This window comes from Solanum lycopersicum, chromosome 3 (genome assembly GCF_036512215.1).
Source record: "Solanum lycopersicum chromosome 3, SLM_r2.1".
NCBI lineage: Eukaryota > Viridiplantae > Streptophyta > Magnoliopsida > Solanales > Solanaceae > Solanum > Solanum lycopersicum.
This window is the reverse complement of record NC_090802.1, coordinates 65,613,351-65,639,644: the sequence shown is the minus strand read 5'-3', so window position 1 is coordinate 65,639,644 and position 26,294 is coordinate 65,613,351. Positions and strand designations below refer to the sequence as shown.

Here is a 26,294-nt window from a genome sequence, read left to right as displayed (position 1 = left end):
TTTGTATTTTTTGGGGCTTCATCTTTTCTTGTTCTCCCTCTCTTTCCCATTTTCTAACTTTCAACACTGTTTTCTTCAAAGATGAAATCTTTTTTTCTCTCTCTCTGTGTAACTCAACAAGAAGCTTCTCTGAACTTGGAAGAATGATGCTGCAGAGTGCAGAGTACCCTGGCACTGAAGAGAGTTTGTTAATTCTGCAGCCAAGAAAACTGTTACACGTGTCTATTGCTTGTAATCAGGACATGTCTTACTATTTTAGTGTTTGTATTTGATAAAACGTTTGTTAAGGATGTGAATTTAAATGAAATGTTATAGCCATGCTCAACATGTATGTTATATGGCTAATCAACTTTAAGCTCCTTATTATGAATTTGCATGCAGTATTAATAAGTTTGACATATGAGAAATATAAACTACTTGGTGAATCTTGGTTTATGGGAGACACAAGTTGTTAAAAGGAATAATAAGAAAAATGTGGAAAAAGAGAACATGAATAATAATTCAAATGTTGACAACGTTTATTGGTTTTTTGAGTAATCCTACTCAATTAGATGATTAGCAGGAATTAAAGAAGGATAAGGAGAAAAAAACTCAAGTAATTAACATTAGTTCTCTTAATTGAATTGCAATAAAGCTGCTAATAAAGTTTCTGCATCTCTGTTCATTCCATTCTGCAGTGGCAAATTCTGTTTCAGGGCTTCTGCAACTCATATGCAGTTAAGGGCCAATGATTCATATGGTTGAACATAACAATTTGTATAATATGGGATAACAGAACTAATTAGGGATTAAAAATTAGTGAAAAATATCATTCATATGGTCCTATCCAAGAAGGAATAACTACAAACACCAGGCTGCTCAGAGAAGGTCATGGACCAAGGACTTCTTCAGGAAACTGTTTACCTTGGACTTCAAAGCTGCAAAGTTCTGCATGATCTTTTCGTTCTCAGAACGTGCAATGCCGAACTCATCCTCTTTATTGTGGATTCTTTGTTGCAAAACGCGGCATGTTGCAATGCAAGCAGCCAACTCTTCCTTCAATCCTTCCAGTTCTTTCTTGTTTGTCTCCATCACTACAAGGTTCCTGGTTTTTACCTCCTTCAGTTTGCAGCTGTTCTGTAGAAGTTGCTTGGCCTGAGAGACATCATTTAACCTCTGACTGAGCCACCCAACATCTATTTTGGCATCCTCAAGATCTCTAACTTCAGCAAGCATGGACTGAATCTCCTTGGAAGTTATACTTAAGAAATCTGTTTCCTCCAATTTCTTGTAGACGTCGCAAACCAACTCCAAGAGTGATGAAGAGAAACTCACAGAAGAGAAAGAGCTATTCATTGCAATATCTCCGTACTTAAGGAAGATCTTCTGAAGGACAGGTGCTGCTTCCGCCTTAACTCTATACGTATCCACCATGACTGACATGTGACTAGGTCTTGATTCAACCTCATCAGCATCAGAAGGATAATCATTCATTAGTGCAGCTATCTTTGTGAGATTAAGACTCGTGGATTTCGCTGGAAGCACACCACTCTGGTTATTTCTGGTTTCCGCTTCTGTGCCATTAGCATTTAACACCACATCAGCCTTACTAACTATTGCATTGTTCTCAACAACAACTTCAGGGAAAGGTGGTGTTTGAGCTTGTTGCCCTTGTTTCTGATTTTCCACACCCAAGACATCACAGTTAGTTAGAATAGATTGATGTTCAAGTTCTGCGGGCACTAAGTCATCAAACTTTTCTTTTATTGCTTTACAACTTCCAGTAGTAAGATGAGCAGGTAAGTCAGAAGTAGCACATAAAGGATGTGACGCCTGTAGAATAAGAACCGAAGTTTAGACTGTTTATAAATGAAAAGTATACATCATAAGCCATTCCAACTTCATTAAAAGGAATTGCAGAAAAATGTTACAACAATCTAAAGATTAAAAATAAACACTCTTCCTTAATTTAAGGAATCTCTGCATTGCAACATTTTTGCTGGTTGAAGTGCTGGAGACCACTTTTGATGCCATTTGATAAAAAGGATGTAAGTTAATAGTCTCCAATTGATGGATGATTTTGGCTAATCTTACCTTCTTGTTTCTTAGAGTGATGAGTCACAATAATGTTCAGTATGTTCTTGTTTTGTCTCTCTTACTATGATACATATATCCCTTTCTTTATTGAAGAAATCTCTGTGCAATATTCTTAATGAGCAACAGAATTTATGTTTTATGTGCATGCATCTCGAAAGTTACTCTGTCAACATATCCGGTTATGCTTGACAGGTCTTCAGTTGCAGTTGTTCCAAGTTAGTTTTGGGGACTGTAAAATGTACATTTACTCCCTTCCTTTTACAGCATTGAAGTAACTGGCTTATGCCAACATTTAAGATAAATACGCATCAACAACCTTAATTTATAGTTGTGCCAAAGTTATATACTCCAGCTTTGGCATGTCAGAAAATGAACTATATTTCTCTATGTTCCATAATAATTTCAGAAGGAATATGTTTGACTAGGAAGCTGACGAGTGGTACAGTTACAGTGCAGTTAACAAATCTAATAATGGATGAAAATAACAATGATTGCTGCAGAAGGGTCCCAAGCAACGATAACATCTTTTCAGTTAAAACATGTTATTACTCTCTATTCAGATTAATGGAGGAAGAACAAATCTCAATGGAATGATGATCTGGAGAAGGTAAAACGGAGTTAAGAAAAACTCTTGTTTGTTAACAATGAACAATAATGACAGTACCCAAAGCACCTTTCGGGGCAGCATGCTTCAATGGATAACCTCTCATAAGGCTTTTCTTACTCATGATAATATGCAGAAGAAAGAATTATGTATGGGAAATATAATTTCTAATTCTAAGCATATCAAGAGTGAAATGGACTATGCCAGAATCAGTTAAAGCAATTTCAAATAGCTGGCAAGGATAGAAAGTTGAAAAAGGAGGAAAAGAACCTTGGGAGATCATTCCAACTAGTATTTTTTTTTTTTTTGGATAATCTGGACGGTGATACACAAGTGGACACACCACAAATATCTTATGTTTTATGTTTAGTTGTTTACAGATACTGAAAATTTGGTTGAATATGTCCTTGGATAGTGGTGTGTTCACCTGTGTATCACCTCTCTATGTTGAGAAGTGTTCTGTAAATTATTGACTCTACATATTTTGCACCTTCTCGGTGCTACTATTCATGAAATTTCACTCTCTCATCAATGTAGTTTGAAAAGAGATTCGTTGGAGTACCTTAACATGTCGAAATGGAGACCTTGGTGTTGTAGTAATAGACTCACACCGACCAAGGATTGCCCTCAAAGACTTACGAGTTTGATACCTGGGATGGGAAGGTGAAGCATCCATTGGCGCAAAACCCTGTCAAAACAAAAAGGAATATGCAACTAGCTGAAGCAAAATCTATTTGTCTAGATAGTGGCTTAGGAAAACCAAATAAGCAGCTTTGTAGTAAGCGAAATTGACCTGAACAAACAGAATATGTAGGCTTCTGTACACTACAGATAGTTCAGAGCAAACATGCTAACAAAAACATTACAGAAAATGACTTCCAATTATTAGTCTTACAACATCATTACCTGCCTATAGGAAAGAGCATATCCCTTCAAGAACACACAACTATATTGTTTAACCAATTGACAGAACATAAACTAAAACATGATGAATTCAGGTTGCATTTTCCTGTTCCTCTTAAATCCTTCCACCCACCCACCCACACACCCTTCTCAACTATCAACGCAGTGTATGTTATCTTGTACAATCAGAATATCATCTTATTTGAGCATTTATGTAATGATCCACTGGTTAAAACTCACCTGAAACCTTTTATCCCCTAACAAACAACATGTCTTATATCCAATCTCTAACTTAACGAAGGTGAGAAATTTTTTGAACAGGTCTTGCAATTTTAGCCCTATCACTCTACTACAAAGCATGTATCTTTAACATATTTAAGATATAAAGTAACATGCAATACGATCTTAACACAGCAAAATAAGAAAAAAATGAAATGTTAAGAAAACAAGAGAGTGAAGCAAAAAGAAACGATCTTCAAGATTATAGGGTTTAGAGATCACAAGCCCCTTCATTTTCATTTTTTCTCTGAACCAACAACAACAACAACAAAAATATGATCACAAAAATGCAGAGATGAAGAGTTTACTGGAGGTGGCAATAGAAGAGCTTGTTGGGGTTCTTGTTTCATCCTCAACACTCTTCCACTCCTTCGAGAAGCCACTGCTTCTTGCTGTTGTTGAGATTCTTGAAAAGGGGTGGCTCCTTCAACACTTGTAGTATTTTTTTGATCTTCATCCATTCTTGGTCTCCTTCTCTTCCCCATTTTCTCTTCAAAGTTGAAATCTTTTTCTCTCTCACACAAGCAACTAGCAGCTACTGATGAGCTTGCTAAAAATGATTCTGCAGAGTACTCACCTCTGCAAGAGCATTCTGCAGCCAAGAAACATGTTACACGTGTCTATAAAACAATTGTCCTTCCAATGTTATTGATTTTACCTCCACTTTTATTCCCATAATAATTGCATGACACAGTTTTCAAAAATATTGTCATCATCATATGGTGTTTAATGGAATACCAAAATGTTTTAGAGAAATTTGTTTATATCAGTGCTCCATCTAAAGCTCCTTATGAATTTGCATGTCACAGGGTTTTTTTGAGAACATAATCAAATGAATAATGGAAGTGTATTGTTAACCCCCATAGACTGCACTTTTAACACTAGACCTAAAATATTATTGTTATTTAAAGGACACTAGACCTGAAAGTTTCTTTATTTTCTTGAGTAACATCTTTTTCAATTACAAAAGGAAATAAACTAACAAAAAAAGAAATTATTTTTCGATAGGTTTAAAATTTTGTGTTTCAATGGTTTAAAATTAATTTCAAACTGTCTTGTAGTCGACCTCCTACCTCAGATATGCTACAGCTTATCTTGCCCTTTTATTCAGAGTTTCAGAGAGTAAAAAAGTTCACAAGATAACAAACAATCTCCAAAATGTCTATTTGTCAGTTAAGCTTTATTAAAGAATAGGTCATACATACATTCACCTCGACCAACGTTCTAATTTTCAGCCTAGCCATCACTCGATTCTCAAGTATGGGAAAAAACAGTTTTCAGGGGGGAAAAAATTAGTAATTTTCTAAAACTGAATAATAAATATCATCCGCTATCATAAGAAATGCATCACTGCAGCTGTATGAGTTTATCATTTTCTCTAAATACTATGGCAAAATTTCTTTCACATAAAACAGCATTTGTACACAAAGAAAAATGGAGAACTAAATGAAAAAAATACAACATGCACTTTAAGTCATCCTTTTTCTATGCTGTCGGAATGAAGGATCCGACTACTTAAACAGACTTCCAAGAGCTCAAACTTCAAATCTGAAAGTTGTTGAAAATGCTTCACGCCAAGCCACAAACTCTTCCTTGTATTTGACCTGACCCTTGGCAAGACAGGAGTGTACTACTATCTTCGTGTCAATGATAATCAGATCAAATCAGGGGTGGAGAACCAGTCCAGAAGCAACAAGAACCCTCGAAGAGCTGAAAATTTCCTTTAGAACCATCCTAATGTTGTCAAGTGTATACTCTAGAAGCTTGATATAGTTCCACTTGGCTTCTCCAGCACTCTTCCAGAGAGATTACACTTCAGCTCGAAGTGTACAATTAAATTTGTAGATCCTTAAGCGCATTTAGTTTCTCTAATCTACCATTTGATGAAAGAGAAGAATTTTCACCAGCATTTAGGCCTACAGCTCCATTTGCAGGGGATTTCTGTACCTGATTGTTAGCTGAACTTTGAATACCTCCAAAGTAAGTTGAGTGGACAAAGTACTCAGCACAACGAACTTTCCATCCTACAACAATGTCTCAAAAACATCACTACCCATAGAATCATCAAATATCGTGTAAGTACGTTGTCACTTATGTATTTGACAGAAAAGGATCATCTCATACATAACGTAGACAAAATAATATATCCACCAGCCACCCAAATCAACAGAAAAGGAATGGATGCATGAAAAAAAAAAAGAACAGGCTACAATAGCAATATACCAGAACCAGAGTCAAACATATGAATGCAGTTAACTTCAGCTCAACTTCAGGCCAAGAGAAGACTTGAGATGTACAATATGAAAAGACAGAAGGATGTGCGCAATGGTAAAGAACTCACTGGATGCAGCATCATGGTCAACCAGAGTTGTCTCCAGGAGTTTGTGAACTGTCATGCAGTCGTTCAATTTCCATGACCTGACAGTTCCTTTTCCTCCGTCCCTAATTTGTAGAAAAGTAAAAACAGAGGCGATTTATTACTATTTTGCAAATATAACGAAATATTATCAGCTATGTAATGAGAATACAAATTAACGTGATGAAAACAGGGTCTTACATAGAAACAAGATCATTAACAGAGTCTTCAATTAATTTGACAGCCTCAGCCTTCTTGTTTGGTTCCAGAACATGTAGCAACTCAGCCACAGCAGCCCTATGCATCAATGATTCTGCAAACACCACACAATGGGAAATCATGTTTTCTTCAAGAATGAGAGGAGTAACGATGCAAAATAAACTAATAAAAGAATGTTACTGTTAGACGCTAACCTTTATGTTTCTCAAGAAAAGTGTTGTTTGCCTCAATGAGAGATTTACCATGCAACTGGCTGGAAAGGTCAATTAGAAACATACAGAAACCTTAGTATAATTACAATCAATAACATCATACAATAATAAGATCGACAATCCCAACTAGTTGGGGGTTTTGTAAATTCCAAATCAATGGAAGTACTATAACTGGTAGAGTATCAACACTGATAGCATTTAAACATAAGATATATAGAGAAAAGAGAAGTGCATTCAAGATGACCTAAAGGCAGGTCGCTCTGCTTCCAAGACACCCCAGATGAGCTTTTCAGAATCAGTTACTAGAGTAGGCAAGGAGTCAACTTTATGGAAGAACTTCATCTGCAAAGAGATTATAGTCCATATGAGAGAGAAGCAAATATGAGTACTTCGAGAAATAGAGCGTGACGTGTTTTATAAAACAGTAATATCACTGGAAGTATTGATGCCGTAAAAGCATACCAAGCACAGATGTGATTTTGGATCATCTGCATCCAACCGCATTAAATGCTTTATTGCCTGGAAAAATAAAAAGATCGAAGTGATTGTTTGTCAATATTCCTAAAACAACTACTACTATGACTACATCTCAAGCTCAAAATAGATGCAGGTCAACCAAACAAAGCTTCAATAACCATCACGTTACATCTAGAGGCCCGCCGTTTGATTCTAACACAAAAAATTGTGAAATAAGCGAATACTGTTAAACATCATAATTATCCTGGCACTGGCATAAAATCCCTATCCAAACTAAAAAAAGCTCATATCAACCACCAGACCTGGAACAAAGGTACCAATTGACTAGCCTTAGTCCTTGGTCTCTCCTATAAAATCAATTTGCTTCCATGCTTTCATAATGTTCTATGCAGGTCTTTTGAGAAAACTATCCTCCATATGATGAGAGGTCAACCTCATCCTTTATAACAACTTTGATGGCAGTGCTTTTAAGGATGTAAAACATGAGCCCAACTATTTTAGGTGACATCTCTCTTTCTTTTTTTCAAAACCACAGCAGAAAATGAAGATTACAATTCCCGAATCCAGATACAACTAGCAATGGGGAACTAAACAAAGGGGGAAAGACAAGGAAGCATGGTATACTCAAGCAGCTAACTATATGCATGGCCACTAGCCCACTACTATGCCACAAAGAATACCGATATACATATAATAGAAGATTGACAGGATCTTGTTCTAAGGAAAGAATAACTTTCTCAATCTCAATTGAATTATAAAGGATATTACCTGCAAGGCAAGCAAGATCTTCTGCTTCCTCATGTTTACGTCAAAGGACAGCAAATGTGTCTCCAAGAAATCTGGTGAGTGCTTAAGGAGAAGCTTGAGGTACTTTGAGGCTTCTGCCAGAGGATCTTCAGTCTGAAAGGTTTAGTAACAAGAGTGAACTCGTCAAAATCAGAAAATACCAAGTGGTAGAAATTATTAAAACACTGTTCTTCCCATTTTACTGGAGATGTTTGGATTTTCATCAAGCATTCTGAGTGTTTGACACGATATCCCAAGTAACAGATGTTTGATCACTCAAAAAAATTACAGAAGGTAACAGTATATTAAAACATCAGCACAAAGGAAGTGCCGGAATCCATATTAACAGATCACAAAAAGCAAAAATATCGCCTGTTGAGCTCACAGGGATTCTATGATTGATGCTACTTCATCTACATTTGTTTTTCTTTACACCAAAAATGACATTACAAAATACAATTCATCTTAATCTTCTGTATTGAGCTACTTTTATCTTCAAAACATCTTTGCATGGATACTTCATATTCCATACAAATTTAAACCCAAAGTGCAACAACATACCCATCATCATTAACTCCATTAGAAGATAATGGAATAGTCTTCATCAAAATATAATAAAAACCTAACAGTTACTCCTGACTACTCTGAATTCATACTAGAATTGTGCAAAGAATGCAATATCAAAAAAAATTCTGCAATGAATTGATGGATGTTTTATACCTAAAAGATGCAACAGATGGCAGAAAAGGGAATACCTGAATCAATTTTTCACCATGTGGATCAGGATCTACAGGCTTCACATGGCGCTTTCCAGATTTAGTAGCACTAGTTGCATTGGATTCCTCAATTTTGACTTCTGCATCCTAAACATAATTCAAAAGATTAAGGCACCTATTACTAAGTTGAAATTTTCAAAGAACAAAAAGTAGCAAATTTGAGTACTTTCTTAGCTCGTGCTTCTGCTTTCCTCAGTTTTTGCTTTAATTTCTTTTTCTGAGAAGGAGGCAACTTGGACATTGCATCATCCTCTTCAGATGCTGACTTCAAAGGAGAATCATACAGCTTCAGATAGCATCTAATATAGAGGCAAAACAAAGCATAAAAACATAAAGAGTTTCAGCAAAGTAATTCTCAGTAAGCTTGCAAGTTGCATGTAATCAAACCAGAAAGCTAGGATACTATAAGCAGAAGAGTTCCAGTCTTCTATTGTTCCACTTTAACAGAAAGTTCACTAATAATACAAAGTAGAACCACATAGTTGAGAGCAACCAAAAATTTGAAGATTGAGCAAGTCAATAATCAGTACCTGATAGCACCACTAGCTGCTTTGCGAAAATATGCATGTGAATGAAGCCGGTCTTGAAACTTCAACATTTCCACGTAGGCCCTCAGAGTCATTTTTCTTAGGCAGTAGGAGTGAAAATCAAACTGGTCCTCCGTGATATCCGCGTAATGCTTCTCCACTGCCAGAAACTTCTTTAAAGACCTTCCCAGCTCACCTTGGCGAAGATAACTTTCCCCTGATGCTAGTTCATACCTTAAATATAAAAAATTAAACAAGACCAGTAAGACACTCACACACAGAACTTGGTCATTCTGACCATGATCGGGCTCCAGTAAGAGACTTACCACATGCACTGCATATCATAAAGGTTATTGTGTTGCTCCCCGTCTTTGGTGAATAGTACAGCAGTCTTTTCAGCCAAAGTGACCTTCAGTCATATGCCCACAAAGTAGTTGGAAGACAAATTAGGAACCAAGGTAATCCATAAGAATTGACAACAAGAAGAGAAAATACTGTCAAGTGAAAGAGATAACACATAAGAAAGCACCTGATCTGCCTGAAGCATGCGCTTAACACATTCGCTATTAACATATCGATCAGCAAGATCCATACACCTAGCCTCATCAGCAAGTGCAGCAGCTGCTGCCAAGTCACCAGCATGCTTTAGTATGCGGCTCTGTTTTGAACAGATAACAAGAAAGGTTATTCAAATATAAATACAAGAGACCAAAGCAATGATCTATTTAAACATATTTTAAGTTACTCCAGGTAACAAAATCCAGGAATATGATTATAGAATTTGAGCGGAAAGAAAAAAGTTGCAAATTTGTCTCTGGTTACTATGTCAAAAGAAACTTCCGCAGTATTAGATAGGCTTCTTGTCAATATGTACCTTGCAAGGTTAATTTTTGGTTTTCATTTAGTAAAGAATTTTAATTACAAAAAGTAATGGAGAATAAAAAAACACGCAACAAAATGCTAATCACTTAAAAGGCGAGGACAACTTTGAGCAAAAGAAAAAGGGATGATGATGAAATGAGTTCAAAATCATAGCTGATTTTCAAAGAGTTTGGTGCCAAAACTAATCTTAAAAGGAAAATTCGGAAATACAACCAAAGTCCATACTTGGGTTGAAACAAGAAAGAGACCGTCTTCTGTAAAGAAGAAAGGTTACTTTATAGCTGTTAAAAAATGACAAAAGTCTCACATCGGTGGTTAATGAGATGGGTGGACTCTTTACAAGGCTTGAGCAATCCTCCCCCTTTTGAGGTTATAGCCTTTGGGGTGTGAATTAGGCCTAAGACCTAATTTCACATGTTATCAGAGCATGGCCCATCTCACCCGATATTGGGGGGCCCAAAATCAAAATTTCTCACGCACCAGATGCTAAGCACCGGGCATGAGGAGGGGTGATAAAGAATGACAAAAGCCCCACATCGGTGGTTAATGAGATGAGTGGACTCCTTATAAGTTGCGCAATCCTCCTCCCATTGAGCTAGTTTTTGGGGGGTGAGTTAGGCCTAAGACCTAATTTCACAGTAACGCTAGAGCTTTGACAAAAGCAATTGTATTTAGCTATATTTAATTTTTGGTGTAAAGAAAAAAAATAACAAATTTTACTTCTCCTTCATCACACAGATCCAACTTCAAGCATATAACATCATAAACAGCAAGAAATAAACAGAAATTCAGAAATCCAGCAATCATCCTAAGGGTCAAAATTAGTTCCTCAGAAGTCAATTTGAAGCTCTAGCCTCTATCAGCTATATAAGAATTAAGAAATGGATATTATTATTCAAGATCCTTCCGCTTTCCTACATTTAGTGACAGGTTTTATGATACTGGATAGGGCATAAAGGGTTACTGATCTTCAAGATATCAATCAGTCAACTATACCACGATTCCAGACGTAGCTGAGGTCACTGTACAAATCATTTGTTCCTATTCCACTCACTCATGACCCATTTGTGTATGAAAACAATTTGCCTTTAGGTGCTTCTAAAACAGAGGTTTTCTAAATCTCACCCACTTACTTGCACTAACATAACATCTCTAACGGAAAGAAAAAAAAGAGACGTACCAGACACTGGTGGTGAACTGGTAATGCTAGTGTAACTAATAACTACTAAGAATCAATCCCAATTAGCACCTATTTAAATTATTTTTTCTTCTCTTTTATAACAATTGTGTCCAAGACAGTTTGTCCGCACCTCAACTATTCTACCAGATACATTCTATCACCCACCAGCAGAATTATGGGGGCAACTCTGCCTATTGATGCTTAGGCAACAACAACAACAACATTCCCAGTGTGTAATCCAACAGGTGGGGGACTGGGGTCCGGAAAGGACAGCAAGCCCCACCCTTGGGTGAAAAATTAAAAGGGGCATCCTTCTCAAAAAAAAGATATTAAAAGGGGCACTTGATTCTATTGTAAGAGAATGGAAAGAGACTGGAGCACATTTTACTTCAGAATCTTGACCAAAAGCAACTTCTTACTAAACATTCAAGTCAAAAGGATGCAAAAGGGGACCAAAGAAAATGATAATAAGCCAATATACCTTGACAGAGTATAAATCTATTACAGTTGGAGTGTGCTCGATTGCCTCGTCAATTTTAGTCAGAGCAATGTCATACTGTTCACGTCTATCATAGTGCTGCAGGAACATAGTCTTTCATCAATTTGGAGAGTGAAAAGTAAACACAGAAAAGGTTTGACTAAACAGAGCCGAGTGAGCAAACCTGAGCCAAATAAAATAAAGTCCACATAAGTGTTGAAGGGGGTTCCTTCTCCACTCTGCACTTAAAGCATAAGGTTACATCTGTAAGTATATAACCCCATAAAAATAGCAAATCACACAAAAGACCATAAAGTATTACAATAGGCATGCACATAGTACATTTACGCATTAACCAAGGCAAATTCTGTCCCAATTGAGTTGGTTACTTAGTTTAATTGAATTTCTTGGCTTTGACATAAGTCAATCACCATCACTCCAAGTTAGATGGTTACACTGTTTTTTTATACAGTGGTCGATGGATATAGCAGCCAGAAGCACGACTATATCATGTGATCTTTCAAAAACAATGAAACCCTACACCACATGAACATATGTCACTAACTATTAACATCTTGTCTGCTCTTTCACACTCTCAATATAACATCATTTATATAAAGGTTACCAACGCAAAGGAAAATATGTTCTGCTAAAATAGTTTCTGGAAATCTTCTCAAAAAATAGTTTCCAGAAAAGAAATAGAAACTGGCAAATTATTAAGAAACACTGTGATCTCAAAATTGTATTTAAGTATCTTTTTGTTCGGTTCATAGATAGAAATTTCTTCAGAAACACCGGACTACCTTCCAATTTGCACAACACTTAGTTAGTTGCTTATTTGCACAACACTAAGTTAGTTGCTTATCCAGGAACTGCTTCAAAACAGGTCTAGTCTTGACTCAAGATACTCATCAGAGACTGAATTGTCAAGCCCTCGAGGTGGTTCAGAAGGGATGAGATAGTACAAAATGGTCAGCATACAGACTAGACAAGCTTCTTACTGACATGAAACATTACCAAGAATAACAAGTAAAAATTAACTCAGTTCAGGTAGAAGTGGTTAAATAAGGTTAGTACAGCAATTTAGTTAATCCTTCATTAGAATCAAGAAACATGCCATAGTGCAACATAGACCAAAAAATTAGGCGAATGTATACCTCCCAGGGTATCCACCAGTACTCTTAAGTGATTGTTCAAGCTTCAAAACTATTTCCCCTAGAATATCAGCCTGTAAGATATTAAGAGAACCAGAAATCAATCCAAAAAATATAGACAGGCTACAATAATTATGCATTACTCTGTAAGTCAAAGCACATCAAGAAGCATCTGCACTGACCTTGCCAGGATGATCATATAACGGATAAAGATCAGAAAACAAAGAAGGAACCCCCTACATATGCATCAGTAAAAAAAGTATCAGCTCAGCTCTAAGACCAAGGGAACCTAACGGAGTGCCAAGAATAAATACTTTTGTCAGAAGAGGTCGAATATAATTATCTGCAGCTTCTCGAAACTTGTCATCTTGGAGAAAATCAAGTGGAATCCTCTGCAAAAGAACATGGAAAAGGAAACAGAAGAATAAGACGCAGAAACAAACAAAGAAGTCTATTATGCATACTGAAAAAAATGATGTTTAATACGATCATCCCTTTCTTAGATCAAAAAAATGGGATAAAGACTTCTCCATAATCAAACAAAGAAGAATGTTTTTGGCTACAAAACCACAAGAACTTCATTTCTTTGAACATCTGAGTGATCTCTGAGGCCAGTGGCACGCGATTCAGAACTCAGTAGACAATGAGACCACTACACCCTTTTCCGCTTAAATACCTCATTTTTGTCTGCAGAAAGGTTTGAACCTGTGAGGTGCCCCTACCCACAGATCCTACAGCGTACTTACCACTACTCAGCACTGACCAAATCCCGGGGCTACTACACAACAACTTCATTTATGGCTCTCAGTCACACAAAGATTATGAAAGGTCTAGATTGATAATAAAATGTCACTTTTATCAAACAAAGGGGTAGAATAACAACAAATGTGCACATGCAAGTCATAAAAATTACAAGACAAAACAGTCTGATACATTCTATGGGCAACAAAGACTGATGGAGGGACAAGTATGGGACTTGAATTCAGGAGAAGTTTACCAGGAGGAGGGGAGGTAAAGGACCTACAGACACTGATGGAGGTGGTACTTACAGAAAGAACATCACCTAAATGAAACAGGATTTATGGAAGTGGAAGAGAGGGGACACGGGTTGTTCTCAGAGATGTCCTCCTACAGCAGGCTATTGAAGAGGGAGGATCCTGGATTTTGGATTTCTTCAATCACGTCCTTCTACAACAGGCTATTGAAGAGGGAGGATTCTGGATTTCAATACATATCAGTGTGGATGCCGAAAGGGACACAGGAAGAGGTTTGCTTCTTTACGTGGTTGGCAGCTTAGGAAGAAACATTGATGGCTGAGAATTTGAGGAAAGGAAAATTTATTAGCTGTGCCATTGTTCCAGTAAAGACCTCAACCATTTTACTAGTTCACTACAAGATGGCCAGTCAGTTAATGTGGAAGTTCTGAATTTGGTTGGAGAACAATGGGCAATACCTAAGACAATCGGGGGAATGATCCATACCACTAGCACTTATTTGGGTGCTCTGGGAATAAAGGAAAACAGAGAATTTGAAGGGGAAGAACATGATCTTTGATTACCTGACATAACTAAATATACACAGCAGTTTCTTCAAAGTAGATGCTTAAGTCACAACTTCCTGAATATAAATGAACAAATACAGATGAGAAAGTAAAATTTTTTTTTGGTTTCCTAACCGGTGTCCAGTACCCACATAAGAACCCGACTAAATCCAAATTTGCCCTCGGAAGTCCCACATTGGGGGGTAAAGAGCTCACTAACAACAGCGACTTTGTAGCAGGGGTACTCGAACACGAGACGAGGAAGAATCACCATAGAAGAGGTTGGCAGCTATTGTCACGAAACTAAAGCACCTTCCGTGGTCTTCATACCGTACAAGAGAACTGGAGTCCTCCATTTCCATGGTTAAATGTAGAGATAGAACACAAGCTTTAGGTCTTTTTCTTTTTTAAAATATATAAAGCACCCCGACTTCAAGGAATATAACATTTGAAAGTGAGGAGCCATGTAACAGAAGTAAAACTAAAATCTCCAAAAAAGACCAAGTTGGAAATTCTTCACCAAGAATGCCCCCTTGTCTTAAGTTCTTCGATTGTGTGTGATATAATCTATACTATTCATAAAAACGTGATGTCTAGGACATACAACAAAATGCTAAGCCTATTGTTGCAACATTAGAATATCAACAGAACGTTGCAGGTTAACATTAAATGTATAATGCTTAGCACGTTTCTCTTTGTTTTCTCGACCATGTTGAGAAAACAAAGAAAAACGTGACATAGAGGCTAGTACAAGCCAGCAATGGGAGAACATTTTTTTGAGAAAGAATAAAGTCAATTACCTTTACAGCAGATGATCTACTATACTGATGGGCAAGTACTCTGTACAAATTTTCTAGTCTATCAATTTCATCAGCGGTATATTGCCCCTTTTCAGAATACAATCCCAAACATCTTTGTAAACCATCATAGTATCTGAAAGTTATACAGAAAAAAACACGGGAAATAGTTACTTCTTCAACTTAAGAGTAAAGGCAAGCAAAATGTCATGTTGTTCAAGTAAAATAGAGCCTAGCAACATAAGAAGCAAAAACGCATGCCTCCAATTATTAGAAACCAGCACATAATACCCAAGTTAGGTGTAAGAAAAAAGGGAGATGAAGAGAATCCATATAAAATTAAAAGAACGATTTCATAAGCCAATCCAACCTAATATTGATTCCTTTCATTGACTCAACTGAGTAATATCAACCAAACAGGCAACAAAAGAAATTTCAAACTAGCTTTCCCTTTTACCTTGTACCTAACATATACGAGCTATGATGATTCATCTTAGACCTTAGATACCAGAAAATACCTATATCCCACCTTACGAAAATTCCTATTCGTTGCCAAAACCTTTAAAATGATGCCCCCAAGCACTCATATGAGTACTATGGAGACAGAGAAATTGTAGAGTTCTTTGACGGATAGAGAAACACTTGTACGATTGAGGTCGCCTCTTATCCCTTGTTTCTTTTTGGTGCAACCATGAGGGAACTTGTATAGAAGTTTGCCTTTTGTGGAAAATCATTTGTTGTACTAGGTTCTCTACTTTTTGGCATACAAGAATTCTCCCATTTTCTTGATAAAATTATTTACCTAATAAAAAACAGGAAGAACACTTAACCAGGACCCTGAATCATGAGGTGAATAATACTTTTTCAGGATATTTTGCTAATTTGGTCCACTTCGCAAACACAGAAAAAGCAGATATTACGGGGAAAAAACAACTAATTAAGAAGTTAGGAGACTTAAAGTTGCATGTGTGTGTATTTCTTTAAAAAGAAAATGGCCAAAACAGAAGGGACTAAATAAACACAAAGCCAAACATTTTGAAAGGACGCAGCTAAAGACAAAAGTTACATATATTTATCACTAATCAATTTCTTTTTAAGTTCCAAAACAGTGTATCATACAACAGAAACCTGAATTTAGAATTCCATTTTGTACTTGGCATAAATATTGGGGGGAAATGCCTCAGGAGAACAACATGAGATACTAATCTTGTGACAAACACCTGATTTCGAAAAGAAAGATTTACACAAATAGAAATGATTTAGGTGTAGTCTCACCTGATGGCACTGATTTTATTACATGAAAGCATCTAGCATAAGTTACAGCAAATTCCAAACAAAAAAATTAGATGATTATGTACCTGTAATTGTCAGGATTCATGGTGAGAAGCACTCTGAACAACTTTTCACCTTCCTCAAAGCGGCCAAGCTTCAAAATCAGTAAAGCTTCTTGCTCCTTATAGTCCAATTTGTCAACCTGAGGTGGCGTAATATTAGTCAATCCCCATTCCTAATTTGAAAACAATATCATGGCACTAAATTATGTGTACCATCTTCGACTCCTTCTTGCGTAATTCTTCAAGAGCCCTCTCAGGAAATCCACATTCCTCTAATAAAGAGATCTGAAATAGTCAAAAGCACATGACACCGAAGTTGCAGAATTAAGCAGCAGCATCCTAAAGAGGCAATTCATATCTAAAATCTCCACAATCAACAATGCCAAGTGAATACCATCAAATGGAAAATTTCATCAAAAGAAACACCACCAAGTTAGTACAAGAACCCCCCCCCCCCAAAAAAAAAAAAAGAAACTTGATCTACGTTAAATTGTTGGCTAAGGATGACCAGTGACTACAGAGGCAAAATGTCTTCGGATAACTCATGAGCATCCTAAATTTCCTATGCAGATATAAAGCAACTTAAGTATTAGGCATGACTATAACACAATGATGTAGCTATTCTAAGCAGCAACTTCAGGTTGTCTCGGACAGTATTGATCAGAAACACTACAACAGATAGGACCAGTCACTTTTTGCGTGTCCAACTATGGACTACACTTCACTGATAGACAACTTTCTGAATATGGTGCTAAATCAACTGCAATGTATACTCTTTTATTTTATATGACAATTTCAACTGCAATGTATACTTTTCCAGCTTGAAAAACACTCTCATACTAAATATAATTTCTGAAAAAGGGAAATGCAAATAAGTGAACTTTGGGAAGTTTCAAGCCTGTAAGTGCAAAACATTAACAGTACCAAGCTAAAGCAGATTGGTATTTGCACAAGTGTCTTGGCTGCTACCAAACACAGTCCCTCAAATAAAGATAAAATCTTAAACAAAACTAATTCCTAGCGGTGACTGTTACCTTGTACAGGAGCATCTCCCCATGTTCACAACGTTCATTCTCTGGAGGGTAATCGTCATCAAGAGTCCCTTCATATGCCTCAAGGATATCAACAGCTTTTGATCCACTAACAAACAACAAAGGGAACTACCTCAACATCCACGGATTAGATAATAGAACTGAACAGCACAATATTTTTGAAATAAACAGTGATAGCACTTAGCAGCAACAACAAGAGTACCCATTAACCCCATGAATGATAATACCTGAACAACTTAGAAACTTCAGGCAAAGGAAACCTACTGAAGTAACAATAATGAAAATGCTGAACTATCTCTTATCACTACAAAGTATAAGTTCTGAAGATGCAACACATTCACGCCACTAGTTATATCAAACTTCAAGTGTTATGCCGACTTTTGATTTCTTGGCCCTTCTGATAAATCTTATTGTTTCTCAACAACATAGAAATCCATGTCAATAGTGACAAGAAAGACTCGAACAGTACAACATAGCGATAAAACAACTCCGGCACCTTCGCGCTTCAATTATCTAAGAGTAATTTTCTTTTTTCTACTGAAACGAATTAGCTAAATACTGAATAGGACTTGATATCAACTTACCCACTTAAGCAACCAAAATCCTGTCCACACATAAAACTCAAAAGAGTTGTTATTGGTGGAATCTAACAAGAGAAATGAAATTAAAAGAGCACAGGAACCAAGAAAATCGACCAACTGCCAATTTCCTTTTTTAAGATAAGAAAAGGGAATGTCAGTTTGTAAAGTCAAATGTTATCAAATTTTATATTTGGAGTAGGAGAAGCATTGAAAATGTAAATGGAGATAGTATTGGACTTGGACTCCGACGTGTGATGAGACAAGTCTGCATTTTAAGTCTGCATTTTTACAGTCTTTTGCTACCTGCTTGGTAGTTGATACTGATTAGTAGAGAAAGTCAGCTGTAAAATTTCAATCAGGTGAATTTAGGTGCTGATATTATTCCCCCACAGAGATATTTAACATCAGAAAAACATATAATGCAGCAGTCCTCAAAGACGTCAGCAAAACAAAGTAGATATCTCTACCATACTAGAAGCGACGCATACTTTGAGTTTAAATGATGAGCAACTGCAAAGCCAATCCAGTTCATGCGATGATTTGGTTTTAGAGTGAGCAATTGCTGTCTTGTTTCAACAAAACCTTCCAAGTCGCGCATTTGTGCCTGTTAGAAAACACAAATCAATGCATAAATTGGACGGAGCATGATAAATAAACTTCATAATGAATGTGAAAGGTAGTCAGAGCAATTCATTGAAGCACATATCAAAACAGAATATGTAATTGGAATGGGCCAGACTTGCACATCTACATGTTTCTGTGAAATCAGCAGCTCCATGTAATAGCACTATCTTAAGAACACAACTGAAGAAGATGACTATAGATACGCCACATCAAAAGCACACAATGAATTGTTGAAATTCTATGGACATAATCTATATGAGCATAAAGTACATGTCAAAAGTCAAACTGTACTTGGATCGACAAGAGAAGGCATGGAATCAACACTGTATAAGACTTCAAAAATAGCACTTGCATTAATGAAAGAAGGAATAAAATACAAAAGTCTGCACTTCCAAAAAACATTTTTTTCACAAGGCACTTTAAAATGAATGTAAGTATCAAACGAAAATAAAGGCAAATCATAACTATATATGATTAACTTCTAGTCCGCCCTGAATTACTAACTAATACCATCAAATAGGGAGAAGAGGAGACTAGCTGAAGTGCACAAATGGTCAGGAAAAAAAGAAAGAGGATCAAAAAATCAAATATTTGTTACAAAGAAGATCAGAAGAGTCCCCACCTGTAGAAGGGATAGGTCTCGTAATATCTCAATATTGTCAGGATCAATCCTGAGGGCATTTCGATAGCATTTAATTGCTTCTCGGTACTCTCTATCAGACCGGTATAGGAGACCATAAACATGCCAACAAACATGGCTCTTAAGGTCATTCTGCAAAGAGAGGAAGATAATTAATTCCAATACATCACGAATAAGAATCCAACCTAAAGCCCTTATCAAAATAAGGGAATCCAATCTAAAGCACTATGAGCTTTTAATTCCAAAAATGAAAGGAAAAAAAAAAGAGAGGAAAACTACACCTTCAATCCAAGCCGGACAAGTTCATATGCTTCTGACTTCCGGTCCATACAATTCAATGTTAATCCTTTCATTGACAATGTTTCTGGTAACCACAACATGAAGTAAACAATAGCATCAGCATCCGCAGAAAAAAATGGCAATTAACAAAGAATGTGGGTATCTTATTGATAGCCCGTGCATCAGTTACTGCATCTCAAAAGCCACGTTGATGATAATGTCAATGTTATCAAGGCGAAAACCGTGAAAAAATGCTCATGTGTCTATCGGGACTTTCGACAGCAATGGGCGATTTACATGTGGGCTTTAGTTCTAAAAAATGCAATGAAGCAAAAGTAGGAAAATATATGTAAATGCAATTAAAAAAACAACTTCATACATACTGATTTTCCTTAACAATTAACATATCTTTTTTCCATGTATTTATTTTTTTAGTATTGCTCTATTAAAGATACGACGTATTTCAACGGGGACATACCTTAATACCTTTCCTATACTGAAGCACGGCCTAAGTTAGGGAAGCACCTTCCCTAGTCCTACACTGAGATTTAGCTCTCAAGTGTGTCTCAAATGAAACAAAATCAGTTAATATCACTGAAGCACGGCCTAAGTTAGGGGAAACCCTTCCCTAGTCCTACCCTGAGATTCAGCTCTCAAGTGTGTCTCAAATGTGACAAAATCAGTTAATATCAGGAGAGGAAAAATAAATTATGGTTTTGACATGGTCTTTAGGTTCTAAAGGAGACAACAATGGCATTGGAGAGTGAACATGGAATTAGGATCAAGGGTACAGTGAGGTGTTTCAGTGCCGAAAATTCCAGTTCCATTGCTCCTGATAATGGTTGCCACCAATCTGGTATCAAATCTAAAGGCTCACCCAACTTAGTCAAAAGGTGAAGCCCACGAGTTCGATGTTGATCCACAGACAACAGCCACATGCCAAGATAGTCAACATCGTCGCAGGCGGTATTGGTGGTGCACTTGTCGAAGGCAGCTCCAATAACAGGGGCAGTGGTGATCATTGTGTTGAGGAATTTGAACATGTGAGAAATTCTTACCTCCCTTACCACTTCTACTGGAATTTCCTTATGTCGAAGCAGCTTATATTATATAACCCCAAAAATAATTTTTTCATAATTTTAGTGAATTGAACCCCCTTTCTCCAAGATAGCTCTGCCCTTGTATTCATGGATACTATTTTAACTTAGACATGCTCAGACTTATTTAAGTCGTAAGCAGGAGCACAGTGAAAACATTGCAGTTAGTTTCAGCATCTCCAGTGCTTTTTTATTGGATGTCCCCGAAGGACAACTTGATCGATCACTGCTACTGAATAAAACCAGACAAGGTCTAGAAACACATTAATATTTGGTGCATGTGTTTGTTTCTCCATCCCTCGTAATATTGGGAGCAACAGAAAGGAGAGTACACAGCAGTGACTATAAATATGCCTCCAGTTAACTTTGGTAGCAAAAAGCTTGTTGCTCGGATGGAAACGTATGTCCAACTGCCTTCTGGCATATACCACTGACAGAATAAGTTAGATGCTTGAATGAGTGAAGCTAGTTGACTATTTGAATCTAACATGGTAGAAATGGCTATAGAGTTATTCATGCATATAAATGTACCAAAGCATTTTAAAATGAACAAACTGATGTCCTGTCTAGTGGTACAGTCAAAAGGAACCAATGATTTACTTTTAAATTCCATTTTGGATATGCTGCAATAAAATTAGACTTACCTCCATGATTAGGAAATTTCTTGAGAATTGTATCAGCAGCTTTTAGTCCTTTCTTGTACTGCTTAGTCTCGTAAGATTTCTGCAGGAATTGATGAATAGGGTATTAAATTAACCATGTCTTCAACAACTTACAATGCCAGAAATGAATTAGAGATAAAGTCAGACATATCTTCATATCAAGTCATGGATACTCAGAATGAGGACATACACTAGCAAATAAAATTAAACTTAATTGTCTTATGCAGTCATCTAACAATGTCGATACAAGTCAGATAAAAATATGTCAATCCTACTAAAAAAAAGTAAGATATACTGGCCCCATGACCTACATGCTAAGCGACTCCTGCCACTTCACAACCATTACTTGAATGATTCAGGATGCTAAATTGAAGACTGAAGGGAACAATTCTCGATTGCCACAAATGATATTAAATAAAAGCATTCAAAACAAAATTCTGCAGAAGTGTTACTGCAAGCCAGTAATCATGACCTTCTCCACTTCACATGGTCAGATAGGAAAAAGGGTATTCCTTAACGAAGATCCAGAAAGGGAATGCTATTCAATTAACTCAAAAGTAATAAAAAAGACTGACGCTTGTGTAAATAAATGACACTTCTTGATGATAATAACATTATTCAGTCGGCCACTCATTAAATACAGACACTTGACATGAATAATGTAATACACACGTATGATGTTCCATCCAAACAAGTATCTTGACTGAACATATAAATTATGTCCCCATCGCCACAGGATCTTGAAAAAGTCACAATCTTTAGTTCAAATTCGCAAAGCTAAGTAAGGATTACAGTAACATTCAAATCAGACATCCAATTCAGTGAATGTAATAGTCATGAATCCTAGGGTTAAAATTAACATAAACGAAAAGAGAGAAATTAGATGCGAACAATAAAATTCAAGTGAAAACAATTCATCGATTGAAGTAGAAGATAGGAAATAGAACTGAAGACTTACAACGATGAGTTTGAAGAGGTTGGCCTCTTTAGGAGGAAGTGAAGCCCCCATTGTTGCAGAGCGGAGATTGTTGAGATATAGAGTGAATCGAGTGAAATATTGATAGATTGGAAGTGAAAAAATTGAGGGCTTTCTATTTAAGGGCTGCGATACAGAAGAAATAGTATACCATAGGATTACTGGCTTTTATCTGCTGCAACCCTACTCAGAGTAAGGAATTTAGGCAAGTTGAAGCTGTGGGAACCTCGGCGTGGGTATTTCCGTAATTTCCCTTTTTCTTCAGAAATTTATATAAATCTTGCTTCTTTCTTCCATATAATATAAGCGCTCCATTTTAATTTATTTATTTTTCCGTAAAAGCGATCGGTTGATTACTGGTGTTCAAAGATAAAATAAATTATTTATATTATATTATATATGAGATAATAATTTACAGATGAGGTGTGCATATTTAATCCTCGATTTCACTTGTAAATTTTTTAAATATATTGTTGTTGCATGTTTATCTTTCTTTTTTAAAAGTTTTTCCTTTAACAATAATATTATATTTAACGTAGTTTGTAAAAATAAAATCTTACTTTTACTTTATGTAAAACATTTTTAAAGACAAATGAGCAGATAAATAAAGAAAGTTATGAAGAAATGTGTTCTTACGGAGTTTTTTAAAAATAAAAATCTAAATGAGAATTTATTTTAACTATCTAAAATTAATTTACCAAATTTGCATATCCACTTTCAAGTAAATATATATACCAAAAATGTATCTATATGATTCATCAAAATTACAATTTTTTTAATTAGGAAACGATATAGTATTGCCCATAAAAAAATATAATACAACAATAAAAATATAATATCCATTAGGATTATTATGTGAACGAATAAATGGATTCACCTCAATCACAACAAAATAATTTCCTTTAGTACTTTTAGGAAAAGTATAAGAATTGTCCGATGATAGAAGAGCAGAAGTTTGTTTAAAATGTTATGGTATTTGTAAATAAATTTATCTCACAATTTTATATTTTATATTGTGATTAGGGGTGAGTCAACATAATATTAGGAGTTTATTCATATTTTTTTCGATAAAAAATCTTATTAATTAAAATTATTTATTCATATATAACAGATGTCAAATCTCCATTATTAGTTCAGCGGTATAATTCTTAAAATTTTGAACTCCTATTTAAAAAATCAAGCTTCGCCGCTAATCGTATTATAGTAACCATGGCCAAACGCATATATTAGCAAATGACTCTTATATTAACTTTTAACTATTCCAACTAGCACAATAGCTTGCCACATGGCTAAACAATTAATTCTTATCGCACTATTCTGCATAGTTTTCATCACAATAATAACGCTTGTCAATACCAATGTTTCCTCTCCTCTAAAATTTATTATAAGTTTTGGTGACCTGGTTCATAATATTTGTTTCGTCTAATAATAGTTGTCAATTATGATAATTTAGCATGTTTAATAATATTTATTTATTTTATAAAATTGACAGATAAATTATATTTAATTTTATATTTACTATCATTAATTATTTTTAATTACATTTTAAAAATATTATATTTATTAATCCATTTTTTGGTCTACTTCTATTCTCAAATCTAACGGCCATTTTTTAAAAAAATTATTATTATTATTAATAATGTGACATTTTTTTATTGAATAAAATTAAATCACGAGCTATTTAATTTTCTCTAATCTATTCCGAGACACCGAAATCCAATTCAGTTAGACCCATTAAAAACATATATTTTTATCATTCGGCAAAATAAGTAGCTATTTAAGTTGCAATATTTGTGAAAAAAATAAAATATATTTTTTAAATTGACAGTTAAATTTAAGCTATAAATGAACCAAATAAATGAAATGAAGAGATATTTTTAACCTAATAGATGAATGAGGGGTATATTTAAACTTTTTAAATGGTCCAAAAATATTTTAATTCTTTTTCGTTTATTTGGTATAGCAAAATTATCATTTTATATATAATTTCTTAAAAAATATACAATCAATAGTAAATTGACATTGTTAACGGAGAAAAATCTAACAAAATTCACTACAACTCTTTCATATTCAGTGATTTAAGTTTATTTTTTTGGTTTAAGTCATCTGCGACCCCTTGAAGTTGTCTGCAAAATTCACTTAGACACCTTAACATGCCCATTTTTCTATTAGACACTCAAACCTTAAAAAATAAGTACCTATCAAACATTTTTATAAGACTTGGTCAAAAGAGAAAGCGCGTGTAATGCACATGCAACTGATGTGGCAAAATAGCAAATCAAATGAAGACACGTGGTATTTAAATTTAAAATAATTCTATAAATGAATTTTGAAAATAAAAGAATCTAAATAAAAAAAAAGAATTTCAACTTTTTAAAAAATAAAATCAAAAATCATTTTATCACCCTCACACCCACTGCACCCTCACCACCTCAAATCTTTCTTTTTCTTCTCTCACTAAAATCACCTCTTTTCCACCATTGTTATTTTCCAAATGGAAATTTTAATATATATTAAGTATGAATTTATCTTCTTCTTTTTTTCTTTACTTCTCTCTATGTTTTCTTTTTTGTTTCTATTTCACAATTGATAGGATATTTTTTCTTATAAAAAAGAATATGTTCAGTGTCTTTTTGTTTTGATTTAAATTTAATTTCTGTTCTTGTTTCGTAATGAAGAAAGAATGGGTGTGAACCTGAGGCTGTGTGTGTGGCCTCTATATTTTCCGGTAAAATAAAAATGGTGATCTCCATTTTTTCCGGCAAGAAAATTTAGATTATATTCTTTCATTTTTTATAACAAAGGAAATAAGGACTCACATTTCTTATTAAATTTAAGCATAAATTCAGAAGAAGTAAATCTATAAAAATAAAATGTAAGATGGTAGATTTTATTGTTATGAATAATTGATGGCAGCGATTTGCAATTTTGAGAGAGAAAGAAGAAAGAAGAAAGAAGAAAGAAGAATTGTTCTGTTTATTTTTAAAAAAAATACCAGGAGAAAAAAAAATTAAGAAGGCACTGATTAAATGATTCACCCGCCTAAAAACGTGTAGAATACACTTTTTGTGCCACGTATGCACAAAGTGTTTAAATGGTTCAAATTCAGAAGAGTCAAAGTGTTCAATAGGTACAAACCACAGTTGAGGTGTTTAAGTGAATTATGCAAACAACTTTAAGGGTCTATCGATGACTTAAGCCTTTTTTTTTTTATGTTAAACTAAGCAAATATGTAATTTCACAACAATGTTTGGATGAAACTGTACCATTGCCTATGTTACTTAGCTAGCGTTTGGCCATAGATATTCAAATATTTTTGGCAAATATTATTTGGATGAAAATTTGGGTGAAATTTTACCATGTGTTTGGTTATAGAATTTGAGAAACATATTTCATTTTTTTAAGAATTGTGATTTATACCCATAAGTTTTTAAAACTATCAAACTAATCATAAATTTGTATTACATAGCACAATAGAAATCTCACGTAACAAGATATATGACTTCCGCAACAAATCAACAAGAATCATTACAGTAAATATTCGTATAGTGAAAAGGTCTTTGTACAAATCATGATAATAAAAATACAACTAATATAAATTTGGGAAAAATAAGAGAAGAAAACAAAAGGAAATAAATATTGCAATCACTGAAGAACCTATGCTTTCTCATCTGAAAGAGTTCAACCTATTCTTTAATATAATCTTCCCATATTTTATGAACAATCTCTTCTCGATGAGCTTGCATTTTCGAATAAGACGATCGAGAAGATGAAGCAATGTTGTTACCCTGAGCCAGTAGTTC

General features: G+C 35.2%; 2 protein-coding genes across 2 annotated transcripts; both read right to left on the bottom strand.

Moving 5' to 3' along the window:
* Nucleotides 1-23: 23 nt before the first annotated feature.
* Nucleotides 24-4,482, bottom strand: LOC104646545 (uncharacterized). The gene is made up of 4 exons (XM_010320255.4): nt 4,171-4,482; nt 3,243-3,368; nt 904-1,812; nt 24-174 (listed from the first exon to the last, which is right to left on the bottom strand). The coding sequence occupies exons 1-4, from the start codon at nt 4,345-4,347 to the stop codon at nt 76-78; spliced, it is 1,311 nt and encodes a 436-aa protein (XP_010318557.2). The 5' UTR covers nt 4,348-4,482; the 3' UTR covers nt 24-75.
* Nucleotides 4,483-5,172: 690 nt separating this feature from the next.
* Nucleotides 5,173-22,766, bottom strand: LOC101245630 (N-terminal acetyltransferase A complex auxiliary subunit NAA15). The gene is made up of 26 exons (XM_004235647.5): nt 22,474-22,766; nt 21,498-21,576; nt 19,759-19,841; nt 19,460-19,609; nt 18,702-18,817; nt 17,615-17,720; nt 16,794-16,865; nt 16,605-16,720; nt 15,250-15,382; nt 13,224-13,301; nt 13,092-13,145; nt 12,913-12,983; nt 11,940-11,994; nt 11,759-11,854; nt 9,745-9,873; nt 9,542-9,624; nt 9,219-9,449; nt 8,855-8,987; nt 8,668-8,775; nt 7,895-8,026; nt 7,112-7,168; nt 6,894-6,991; nt 6,632-6,690; nt 6,420-6,531; nt 6,204-6,304; nt 5,173-5,886 (listed from the first exon to the last, which is right to left on the bottom strand). Exons 1-26 carry the CDS (start codon nt 22,522-22,524, stop codon nt 5,696-5,698), a joined length of 2,694 nt encoding a protein of 897 aa, XP_004235695.1. The 5' UTR covers nt 22,525-22,766; the 3' UTR covers nt 5,173-5,695.
* Between the last annotated feature and the right edge of the window lie 3,528 nt (nt 22,767-26,294).